General features: G+C 34.2%; 4 protein-coding genes across 6 annotated transcripts in view; 1 reads left to right on the top strand and 3 right to left on the bottom strand.

The window, feature by feature from the left end:
- LOC144844692 (uncharacterized) overlaps positions 1 to 12,816 on the bottom strand; it is a 276,862-nt gene that overhangs the window by 63,825 nt on the left and 200,221 nt on the right. The window lies entirely within an intron of this gene.
- The window catches only part of LOC144845189 (uncharacterized), a 141,371-nt gene that overhangs the window by 31,994 nt on the left and 96,561 nt on the right, over positions 1 to 12,816 (top strand). The window lies entirely within an intron of this gene.
- LOC144844465 (outer dynein arm-docking complex subunit 2-like) overlaps positions 1 to 12,816 on the bottom strand; it is a 118,502-nt gene that overhangs the window by 61,370 nt on the left and 44,316 nt on the right. The window lies entirely within an intron of this gene.
- Positions 1 to 12,816, bottom strand: part of LOC144844887 (monomeric sarcosine oxidase-like) — a 47,270-nt gene that overhangs the window by 27,498 nt on the left and 6,956 nt on the right. For both annotated transcript variants that reach the window (XM_078701999.1, XM_078702003.1), the window contains exons 2-3: positions 5,041 to 5,164; positions 2,693 to 2,828 (exon numbers count right to left, since the gene is read on the bottom strand). In XM_078701999.1, the coding sequence (XP_078558125.1) occupies positions 2,693 to 2,828; positions 5,041 to 5,160 (256 nt within the window). In that variant the 5' untranslated portion in view covers positions 5,161 to 5,164. The remainder of the gene's footprint in view (positions 1 to 2,692; positions 2,829 to 5,040; positions 5,165 to 12,816) is intronic.

Genomic DNA, 12,816 nt, shown 5'->3' with positions numbered 1-12,816 from the left:
TTACGTAAATTTATATTTAGATTTATGGAAAATAATCTCAATTCTTCCATTTTTTGGGTAAAATATCATTTTTTTATTTGAAAGAAAGTGATATTAAATGGAACAAATTTCCCAATTGTTTAAAGCTTCTTTTGATTCAATTAATGGAATTATTAACTTGTTCAGTGCTTATTTAGTGCTCTCACATCATCAACAACCGTGCAACAGGTGAATGAGAGATTGTGGTGCGAAAGTGCAGTAGCACCGGGCCGCCATGTCGTGGTGGTTGATGTTCTTTTATTTTATTCTTATGTTCTTTTTTGCTACCAAAAATATACCGTTTAGCAGAAACTGGTTTATTTTATGGTGGACAATTATAAATCCAATTCATTTTCGTGGACCGATCGGCTTCCCACTATTTTAGAATGGGGACCGAACGTCGTCAATCGCAGACGGATGTGGCCGAAAACGGCCCCCTCCAAAACAGTACTTAAAAACGTGGAAATCCACAGATCCGCGGAGGAATCTCATCCCTGATTGTATCTATATTATAAGTGAAAGAGTTTGTACGTTTGTCTGTTTGTTTGTTCGTTATACAAATTTTTGTTACTACATGTAACCTTACATATGGGGTATCAAAATGACCGCAATTGTACCGGGAATGTTCTAAACTATATTTGAACATCATCCGCCATCTAGGATCCAAGTTAGGGGACAAAATGTGGTCAAAATGGCCCACTTTTCCCCACTTTAGATGTTTGTTCGTTATACAAATTTCTGTTTCTGCATACATATGGGGTATCAAAATGATTGCAATTATACCAGGAAGGTTTTAAACTACATTTCAAAAAGTCCGGGGATTTAGTGGGAGAGGGGGGTTGGAAGATAGGGTGTGAGAGTTGGGGATAGTGGGGATTTTGCTTAGGCTATGGGCGGTAGGCTCTCAAATTGTGGTAGGAAAATTGTTAAAGTATTTTAATTATCACTGGGAAGGGGCTGGGAGTTTGGGGTGGGGATGTAGGCCTATCACCATGACTGAAACTGTACTGGGAATATTTTAAACTACATTTGAAAACTGCCACTGAGGGATTATGGGTTGGGAGTGATGGCTAACATTATTAGTACTGGAACCGTCTAAACACATCACCCAGTATCTGGGGTGTGTTGGGAGGGAGAAGGGGGAGCAGAAATACTGGTGTAATGAAGTATATGATTGGAATTGTACTAGGAAAAGTTACTACAGTTGAACTGTCCTGGGGTAGAGTTAAGGTTAGTTAATTGTGGTTAGGATGGTTAGAGGAGAAAGAAGGCTGGGGGCCGCAATATCAAAATTAGATATTTTAATCATCAGCCAATATGACACCTATTCATTTACACAGTTTACAACGTACTTAAACCATAGGCCTATCATAGCTATGTATACCACTCTCATTTTGAAGCTGAAGATGTCCTGGGAAGAATTTGTTTTTAAAAAAAGAGTGTGGTGTGTTATTGAAGAGGGGTGGGGGTTGGTGAGTATATAGAGATACTGGAGTCGGGTTTTATGTACTGAGAAGGCTTTAAATTAATTTTGAAACCTGCCCTGGGGCGGGTATAATTGCTAGTGATTAATAAACATGAGAGTAATATAATACTACTAAACAGTAAATGTTTTATTATTTTATCTTAATAGGATGACTTATGGTAGGTTTGAGACAAAAACCTCCATTACAATGAATATAAAGATTGTCACTGGCTTTTATTTATTAAATTACTATGGATATAAACATTATCATTGGCTTCCATTTATTTGTATGACAGCGTTCTACGACAAGTAGTTCATGAGATACCATTTTTTGCAATTTTGAACAAAAAATGAATGAAACTAGAAAGCCACTCTGAGAGTGCATACCTCCGCCTAATGTAAAATTCTCCTACATAAGATTTCTCCTGGAAAATATATTTGTGTGTGTCTTAATGCTGTGTGTGATTTCGGCTAATTTCACTACAAGCATAGTAGTTCCAGTTAAAAAACAATAGAACAGCAACGGAAAAAACAAATGGGTGAATTTGAAAAGAAATAGGTTTTTTTCAAACTACTCGTATCAAAAAATCTCTAAATTAAATCTGATTATGTTTTAGAATTACAAATCACAAATTATTCTCTTGCCTCTTGTACAAAAATGAAGTTTTTATGAAGTTCTCGAAAAAATGCAATTTCAGTTTACTGCTCGCCGGCTTTTGAAAATTCTTTCCTATATTTTAACACTAGCAAGTCTGAAAATTATACTAAATAGTGGTCCAGAATTGGGACCATGGTCCGGATTGCCTCCAAAATTTAATGGAGTGGTCCTTGATCACATATCTATATGTACTATTTTCATTTTGGTAAAGATCTTGTAATTACTTTTTGAGTAATCCTGCAAACAAACATACGCGATCGACTACATATACCACCTTGGTGGAGGTAAATCAGTATTTTACATATACAAGCTCTAATTGTAATGCAAATTTAAAAATTTTTTTTGATATCCACTCCCATATAGTTCAAATCATATTAAGACCAATGGTAAAATATGTGCACTAAATCGACTCATCTCTCAGACTATAACATTTGAGAAGTTTTTGCAATAAGTAGTAGGCTGTTGCATAACGTGCGACCGAAAACCAACCATTATTACAAAAAGCTGCCAATATAGAACAATCAAATAAAAAATATATTAACTTATAGCACCTGATTTCTGTTCAACTTCACGATGCCTTTCTAATGACCTTTTAGCAAGATGACCCCAAATCATATTTTGATCAGCTACTTTTGTCATTCGACCTTCATCAAAATAAGAACCAAAAATTGTAGCATTTGATCGATCCTACAAAAATAAAGTAGTTGTGAAGCACATGAAAATCATATTGTAGTGTTATGGGAAACATTTAATACGTTACAAAAGCCAGATTTATTGGTTTTGAGAAACTTTTGTAAATGTAAGAGATGAATACTTTAGATGAATCATGTTTGAAAGAAGTGATTGATTGTATTTGAGGACGAAAGTGTTGTGAAATTGAAAGAGTTAGACTAGTTACAGATGGCTAAGATGGAAACTGATAAACAAAGAATGATCATGGCAACAGAAATGGAGAAAGCAAAGCAATAAGCAGATGTAGAATTAGAGCTTAAGAAATTGCAGTAGATTTAGGAAAAATGCAAAATAAATTTTTATGACTGTAACTTTCTGTAATTGTTGGTTTTACTGTTATGTGAAATGTTTTGGGCTTCCAAAAATTCCAATTTTTTTTGTTTGACCTAGGTCAAATGCTCAAAAAGTGCAATTCAGTGACCCCAAAAAGTTTCAGCTACACTTTACAGCATGTCAGAACAGATTAAGCAACATTTACAGCATGCCATAAATATTAGCAGTTTCATCTAGGCGCAGTTTTATCAACACTTTACAGCATGTCAGAATATATTAGCAGTTTCAGCAGCTTCAGCTACACTTTACAGCATGTCAGAATGTTTTAGCTAAACTTTAGAGCATATAGCAGTTTCAGCATCTTAAGGAACAGTTAAGAGCATGTCAATATAATAGCATTAGAGCTATAGCAATGCTAAAAATAGCAATAGCAGTTTAAACTAAAAAGTCAGCAATAGCTTTAAGCAGTGAATAAAACAGCATTAGCAGTGCTAAAAAAGTGCATAATAGCTGCGTTAAAGCTTAAGCAAAACATAAGCTATCCAATAAAAAGAAAAAAAGTTATACAAAGAGGTAATTATACACCTATATAATGTGCACAATTAGCTAAAGATGCTATATTCTGCTTATTTTATGCTTTTTTGGTGCTAGACCAATACTGCGCCTAGGTGATACCACCCAGAGTCTCAAGGTGCTATAGAAAGATTGAAAAAACATGCTAAGATGATATTTTGTAGAATTTCAAAGGAACTGGGACAAGGGAATTCGTACAGGAAACGTTAGGTTCGACCCTTTCGAGTTGGTTTTCAGTCATAGATCATTAAAAGTGTGTGGACCATTAAAATTACTGAAAAATAAGTGCCGTAAATAAAAATAAGATGTAAATGTAAATTATGTATGCAACCTTAAGCATAAGTTTAACAGGGCAACCATCATTGCATTAAGATGAAAACTTGGTATGATAAAAACGCAAAAAGCAGGGTTTTTAGACCAGGGGACAAAGGTTTGGCGATGTTTCCCATTCAGGGAATCCCAATGCAAGCGCAATTTCACAGTCCATATAAAATTGAATCAAAGGATTTATGTCATAAAAACACCAGGGAGACGGAAGAGTAGACAATAATGTCACATAAGGAGTATGTCGAGAATGCTGCTAGCGATGTGAAACCAAATTGTGCGGTTGTAACAACGGTTCTCAGAAGGATTTAAAAGAAAATGGTATAGAATATAATGTAAAACTAAAAAACTCTGAAACAAAAGTTGTCTCAATTAAGCATAAATAAATGGAAGTTTATTTTTTGACACCCCTAGTGTAACAAATGCTACATGCATCTCATGAAATTATTGTCTGGAATACAAAACCAATTAAACAACATCCCTACAGGGTGAATCCAGTTAAAATGGAGTACCTCCCGAAAGGGAAATTGAGTAAATGTTTAAAAATAACATACAGTAATTTAACTTAGCAAAAGCGATCAAGTTCGTAATGAGTGCTTGTTCTTAAGTCTGATACTTCATATAGACTAGTGGCAGATATGTGATCAGTTAATTGTTATTCTAAAACAGACTTGATTTTCTGATTTTGAGAATTGAAGATTTAAAATGTGTTAGTAAATTTGACCTTTTAAAAAGCTATTGGAATCGAAAGTTTTGTCTCAATTTTCCAAAATTAGCTAGCCAGCGCATTGTAGTGATAATGAGAGTAGACGTGAAGATTGAACTGTGAATAACACCACTGTATTGGTATGTTTCTTTGTGAATTTTCTTGTTTTTTGTAACATACTGTATGAACAGAAACTGAAAATTACATAGTTGTGTACTGTACATTGTTCTGTTCCAAACCTAAGAAAAAAATGTTGTGAAAACTGAGACAAAAAAACCCATTAAAACAAACCTGTGGTTCCTCAGGACCTATCAAGCAAACTCTAAGTTTGTTAGGGTTCTCTGAAGTTAAATGATAAGCCACTGCTGAACCCCATGTTCCTGCACCTACAATACATATGTCAAATTCCATAATACTGTAGAAATAAAAAACAAAAATTTACTTATTATATAGGATAAACTATACTAGGCAATGCAACTGCACCTAATGTTTTAACTATACATACAGTTGTTTTTTTAAGTTCGCCATGAAAATGTTCACTCTTTCTCTCTCTTTATTGTTTTACTTCTATCTATCCATCCTTTTTTTATTAACTGTAAAACCATAAAAAGAAGTCCATCTCGAGAAGAAGCATTTTCAGCAATTAATGTGCACATTTTGTCATTTTTAACCGGTTCGTATAGCATTATTTTTGGTCGGAATGGACTCAAATTTTGTGAATGAAGGATGGTGAGTAGAATGTGATATGTACAAAATATCGTAATTTTTACGATTCTTAAAGTCCCATTCCCTGCGTTTTTAGATCTAATTTAAGGTCTACATTTAATGTAAAAATAAATACTATATGGTCCTATTGAGATAACTTTTTTTGTCTTTAAACGGTTAAAAATGTGAAAAATAAGTCGATTCTAATAATTTTAGTGGCCTGCTATAAATCCCAACATGCACTGGGTGCGGATTGATATTTTTGATTTTATCCTGTAATTCACCAACTTTCGATCGATCGTGAGGCCAAAACAAATGAAACTTTTAAGTGAAAATACCGGGTTTCCCCCAATTTGTGTCAACGGAGTCTGACAAAAAACAGAAAGACAATTAATGCAGCAACTATACAACGTCAGGCTAGGCCTTTAGCTAGCGTACGATGTTCGTACGTTACTGATGTTTACCAGCTAAGCCTACAAAACAAGCCTAGCTAGGCTAGGCCTAAAGACCGTCCACGAGAGAACATTAACCGCGAGCAACTTAGATAGTGCATTGTTTCCCTCTTTTTATCATAATTTACCATAAAACGTACATTTAAGGTAAGGAATGAACTGGTTTAATGTTTTTAGTAAGTAAGTAAGTAATATATACATGCATCATTTTTGCAAAACGTCACAAATTGTAGGGAAGGTGTCTTTAAGTTGACTGTTTCATAGCCATCAATAATTAAGTATCTGTGACGGAATGTGCACTGCTTCTCTATTGATGAATATGACCATAGTGTTCTTTCCTATTAAATTACTATTCCGTCACTGCTGCTTCATTCATTGATTTAATACTGTAAGTTCTCGATGGGGGAGCACTGTGAATGCTTGGTGTGAAGCTCTGTAAACATTTGCTTTTTGTACATGGAATCTAAGGATGTGATACTACATCCCACCTATTTGGTATAGCTGAAAAGGTGTTAGTCTTTAAAAATCATCACAACTGCAGTAGTGCTTACGAACACTGTAAAACCAAACGTCTCCAAAAAAGAACTTATCGCATCAGGGTAATTGGCATTGGTAGCTATATACTGTATGGAGGGAAAGTCTATGGAGACTTTATTGGAGAAAAGTAGCAAAAAGCAAATAAAACGGCAAATCTTTTCCCCCAACAGCAAATGCTGCAAAATGTCATTCCTTGCGTGCCTATTATTACCATGGTACAGCAGTGGATAGAAAATACTCTTTAACCCACAGACCGAGGTTGGAAAGTTATGAATGGCGTGATGTGTCCATTGATGACACCAGTACCACTGCCACGGCATCAGCACATGCTCAATTCCTATAATGATGATAATCTGACAATAAAAGTGAATGAATTAATAGATTGTAAGATTGTATAGTCTATTGTTGTGACAGCACAAATGTAAATGAACTGTTTAATTAGACACCGTAGGCCATAATGCATAGGACTACGCTGTCTATTATTATAATAACCGTGGTAATATCTTGATACTTAATAAATGTGTGTATTTGCGCCCATTTTCTAATAAATGCACTAGGCTAGGCCTAGTTACAGTAGTAGTAGGCTAGCCTAAATAAATAGTTTAGAACTTTGAAGTTCCGGATACTATTCTTCATGGCTTTCTTAGATTTTAAAAAAGCATTCGATACGGTTTGGAGGGAAGGAATGCTAATGGCAGCATGGAATATTGGGATTAGAGGTAGGCTATGGAAATTAATCGATAGTTTATATCTATGTTTTATCACCGACTTTGTTTTGTATTCTTATGCACGAGTTTACCAAATTACTCAAAAAACATGATCTAGGTGTTTGTATTTATAATGTATGCATGGGTAGCCTTTTTGGGCAGACGACGTTGTATTTATGGAAATTAAATTTTAATCATGAAAAGTCGAAGGTCCTTATTGTTGGACAGCGCATAAACAATAAGATGTGGAAATTGGGCGATCAATATTTGAAACCTATAAATATCTTGGTACTTACATATCAAGAAATATTTCAGATCATTTTCACATCGACCAAATCATCAATAAAGGCAATAGAGTCATTGCTTATATTAAGTCAATTATAGACCGATTTGATAATTTTAGTAGAATTTTCTATGGTGACATTCTATGGAAAACAATTGCTCTTCCTACAATAAATTATGCTTGTTTAGTGTGGGTCAGTCAAAGCAGGAAAGATATTGATAAAATTGAGTCACTTCAATTACAAATGGCGCGGTACATCTTAAAAGCTAGTAGAAATACACCTAAAGAGGCCTTGTATGGTGATTTAGGGTGGGTTCCAATTAAAGTTATTCAAGATATATCTAGAGCCAAATTTATTAATTATGTAATGAACATGGATAAACACCGTTGGCCTAACTTTATGCTTAATACGTGTCTAAGTTCAACTACAAATGTAGAACCACGCTATAAACTGATTCCCAGTTTGCTAAGACGTGTGCGTTTATTAATATGGACATTGACTCAATTTTCGAAACTTCCTACCTTGGCAATGACCCTGATAGTCATTGAGTTAAGAGATTTAGGGCCTGTTCAGACCTACGGAGTTATGCTTTCGCTTTTTGATACGAAAGCATAACTCCATGGATCTGAACATACCCTTAAAGAGTTGATGCATGACACAAACATTGCATTTTGGAAAAGTGAAATGCTAAGAAAATTGCCACTTCAGACATACTCTCTTATTAAGTCTAATCCGTGCCTTGAAAAATATTTATTGGATTGTACAGACTTTCTAGGATCTAGCCTCAAATTCAAACTACGTTCTAACACCCTTCCTTTAGGTCACAGGAGTTGTAAGTGGCTTCCTGAATATGATGGTATCTGTAAAATGTGAAAGAATGGTTTAGAAGACATTCAACATTTTCTATTCACATGTAACCAACTCAATGGCATAAGGATTGAAGAATATACCAAATTAGAATATATGTTAATCGATATCAATCATTTAGATGTATGGGTAAATTTTATCTCTGATAACCTGAACACCAAATTAAATCTTGTATTAGGTGGAACTGATAACTACTATCATTATATGTATGACGTCGATTCCATATCAAATATCTTTGATTGTTACTGTAAGCACTATGTTAAAAGAGCTTGGGCACACAGATGTATTTGTTCTAGGCGAGTAATGTTCATATCAATCAAACTAAATGATTGATATCTATCTCACTAAATGATTGATATCTATCTCATTATAGTGTTAGGGCTACATTGTTGTTGCCCAATTCATTTTATATTGTACAGTTCCTACCTATTGTAATATAATGTTGTTATGAGGTACTTTGTAAGGAAGACTCTTTACTCGCTTTGCTGTCGTAACATATATTATTTATTTAGAATATACTTGATACAATAATAATGATATGGATGCAGCTAACTAACTGACTAAGGAACAGAGGATTAGTGATGCTGGCTGTAAGGTGTGTGCTCCGTGAAGTGGCTGTAAGGTGTTCTTCTGAAGAAGTGGCTGTGAGGTGTGTCTGGGCTCTTCTGAAACTTGGGAGTATATTGGCTTCGGTTCATTTACATATGTCACTACGTAATCTGTGAGGGTAACGATTGGTTCTAAGTTGATCCAGGGGTGTTTAAGTGGGAGTGATTAACGGTATAATAAGGTATTTCAATGATGAATAACACTGTCAAATCTGTACTTAAATAGTGTCAATCTCTCCTGGTTTAACGATGGGATAGGTCAAATGTTAAACTAAGTGTTTTCTTTAGGGATTCTATTATAAACTAATGGTCATTAAAAAACATCTGGACAAACTCTCCTCTGGACTTTCTGGGTCAAATTTGTGAACTCAAATACAAATACAAAGGTTGATAGAAATTATAAAAGTATATCATTACATTACATCCCTCTGTTTCCCTTTTTTTTTTCTAATCTATTTAAAATATAAAAATGGTTATAATAGTGGCATGCAAAATTAAAGTTATATAAAAGAAAAAAAACATGATTATACATATATAAGCAAAAATTGAGTTAGCCAAAACCATTGACTCTGAAGTGTAACCTTATCACTTTCACTCTCTCTCTCTTCTCTCTCTTAAAAAAAATGAAATTAAAACTGAATTTTGTATAAAATTTCCGGAATTTATATAAAAATTTGGAAAAAAAATGTATAAAGAACAAAAGTTTTCTTCAAGATCGACATAATTGTGGGTCCGTTGCTTTGGAGGCATGCTACACTCGGATTACCGAAATAAAGAAATCACAACGGTTGGGTTTCCCTAAAGAACATCGGTCAAGAAGGCAACTCTTGTTAATTATGCACTCTAATCTATAATAATGGTATTCGCGTAAATCAAACAAAATCGGTCAAAATAAAAATACAAAACTTAAAGAATAATATGTTAAATTGAACATACATCAAATCGTGCGACAACTTATCGCATTCTATTGGCCTTCAAACATAAATCAATCAAATTAAAACATAAAACTTAAGAAACTGTGGCTGATTAGCCTAAAATCAATATCAATCGACTCAAAATATCGAACTTAATCACTTAAAACTTTAAAAGAAACAAATGTGTGTGTCCCGCTGACACAAACTTATCCACAATATATCGTTATCATCACAACTTTATCACAAATTTATCGATTTAAGCATTTATATTCACAGGTAATTACGATTTCAATCGGTCGACAAATTCGACTTTTGTACTTAATGTAAAACATACAATTAAAGTACTAAGAAAATCTCCTGTTCTTGTATATCAATTAATTAATTAATGCTTGAGATTAACGACTCAAAGGTTAAACAAAATATTTGTTACAAAATTGATTGTCGTTCTTTTCAATATCTCAATATATCGATCATCAAAATTCAAAATAATCATTATCAAACTCGTTACAAAATCAATACTTAATCATAATTTCAATTCTCTTTTAACTGAAATCACATCGTTACTAAACAAATCAAATCAAATACATAGACTATGCTATCATTAATTTAGCAAATGTCGTAATAAAAAAATTCTTGCAAAAAATTAAATCAGTAACTTGTTGCATTATACAAACGTTTTATGAATCGTTTTGGCGATCCACTTATCGGTATCTGTTTATCATTAATAATCTCTTTAATCAATTTATCTGTATCGTTATATCTGTCGATATTCCACCAAAATTTTCGAACATTGGATTCATGTTTTGTTTTATCGGTGTTACATTTGGCTGAAGTCGGTTTAGAATACGAAACTAAAACTTGGAAATGTCCTGCTTTAAATCTACCTCGGTTTAATGTCATATTTGAATCATTAGGTGCTGTCATAATTAGATTAGTTTGTTCCTTAATTTGTTCTTCTTTCATTTGGAATGGGGCTGCTAATCCCATGTTATTCTCTACACAGTCAATGTAAGGTTGCAAGTCAAGGGGTTCTACTTTAGTTGGGTGTGTAAAGGTATCTGATTGCAATTGGGTGGGTGTCCTATCATGTTCGTCGACAAATTCAACATTGGTTTCGTCATTTACTACATTAATGGTATTCTGAATTTTCTCGTTGTTATCAGTGGGTTCATTCAACAATTGTTTAAGTTTTTGGAGATGTGTAAAATGTTTGCGTTCTTTAGGCGTTCTCATAAAACAAGGTTTCAGTCTGTTATAATTGAATACGTCGCGAAGTATTTCTCCTTTAATCGTTGCTAGGATGTAGTGTGTTCTGTCTAGTACTTCATGAATTACTAATGGTCCGACCCATTCTGCGGCGATTTTCTTTGAATTTGCCGTTAGTGAGGATGATGTTGGCTTGTATAGATATACGAGTTGTCCTACCGAGTAAATTGGACTTTTCTCTAAGCGTTGGGAAATTTTCGAGTTTTGGACGTTTTGTTGTGTTTGCTGTAATTGTAGCATTGTCTGTGAAATGTTTTGAAATTTCTTCTTGAGGTGTTCAAAGTATTCTTCATAGGAATGAGACAATCCTGAAACGGGGTTAAATGCTAATGAGGTCAAACTTGGAGGTTGGCGGCCAAAAACTAATTCGTAAGGGGAGTGGTTTCCTAGATGTGGGGATGAAAACGAGTTATAAGCATAACATGTTGTTGATACAAATATTTATTTATTTATTTAATCGGTATATAAAAATATATTACAAAACGACAGTCAAAGACTGAAATGAATTGTATTACAAATAAATAAAAATTAATTAAAATTGCTATAAAAATAGAAACATCTTATTAAAATTAGATATCGTACCATAAAATTAAAAACCAAACATGAATAAAAAACCTTAAAACATTCACTTATTACATATCTAAAAAAGAGCTAGTGATGCCTATTAATTATATCCACCATGGTGGGAACTGGAGACGACCTAAGTCTGCTGGTTTTACAATGAGGTACCTCAAGAAATCGGTTGAATCTGAGAGACCGAGCTGGCTTATGAAGAGGGGGAAGTATTTCTCTAAACAGCTCGGATTTTAGTAAGCCTTCCCCGAAAGACAACACCAGTTTGTTTCTTCTCTCAACAAGAGTAGGTAAACCAGTAACAGACAATGCATGATCATAGTACAAATAGTTGTTACCTAGCATGATTCGCAATGCTCTCTTTTGTACCTTTTCAATAGACTTGGACATATTCTTAGTGATAGCGCCATGCCAAACAGGGGCAGCATATTCTAAAATAGGTCTTATATAAGCCATATAAACAGTCAACAGATCATTAATTAAGATTCCAACTTTTTTCAAAATGCACAAGGAAAATAAACGTCTAGAAGCTCTAGACACAATATTCTTAGTGTTAAGTTCCCATTTCAGGTCATTTTGAATGATTACACCAAGAAGCGTCATGTGATCAACTACTTGTAAAATGGAACCACTCAGACCAAAAGAAGGCGATATAATATCGTCCGACTTGTCCTTAAGAAAATTGACAACCAAGATATGGCATTTTGAGGGTTTGGGTATCATGTTATTGGATGAACACCAAACACTCAGATCATCTAACAGGGATTGCATGGAAGGCAAATCACCTTTGCGAACGACCTCCCCAAGTGTGAGGTCATCCACATATTTCCATCGTCTGCAGCAATCAACACAAGCATCGTTAATAAGTACTAGGAAAAGTACAGGGCCAAGCAATGTCCCCTGTGGGACACCACAAGTCAGTGACTTGGAAGATGACAAAGTCCCAGCAAACTTGGTGTTGAGAGAACGGGAAGTGAGAAAGCTGCAGACGATGGGAATTATGGACGACCTCACACCCAGTTCAATCAACTTTATAATAATAACATTATGATCAACACGATCAAAAGCTTTAGTAAAGTCAGTGGCACATAGGTTCACATAACATTTACCCTTCTCAACATCTTTGAGTGTAGAGTCAATAAGACTAACAAGAT

Source organism: Antedon bifida, chromosome 1, assembly GCF_963402885.1.
Source record: "Antedon bifida chromosome 1, ecAntBifi1.1, whole genome shotgun sequence".
Taxonomy (NCBI): Eukaryota; Metazoa; Echinodermata; class Crinoidea; order Comatulida; family Antedonidae; genus Antedon; species Antedon bifida.
Note: the sequence above shows the minus strand (reverse complement) of the source record. Positions and strands in the feature narration are given on the sequence as shown.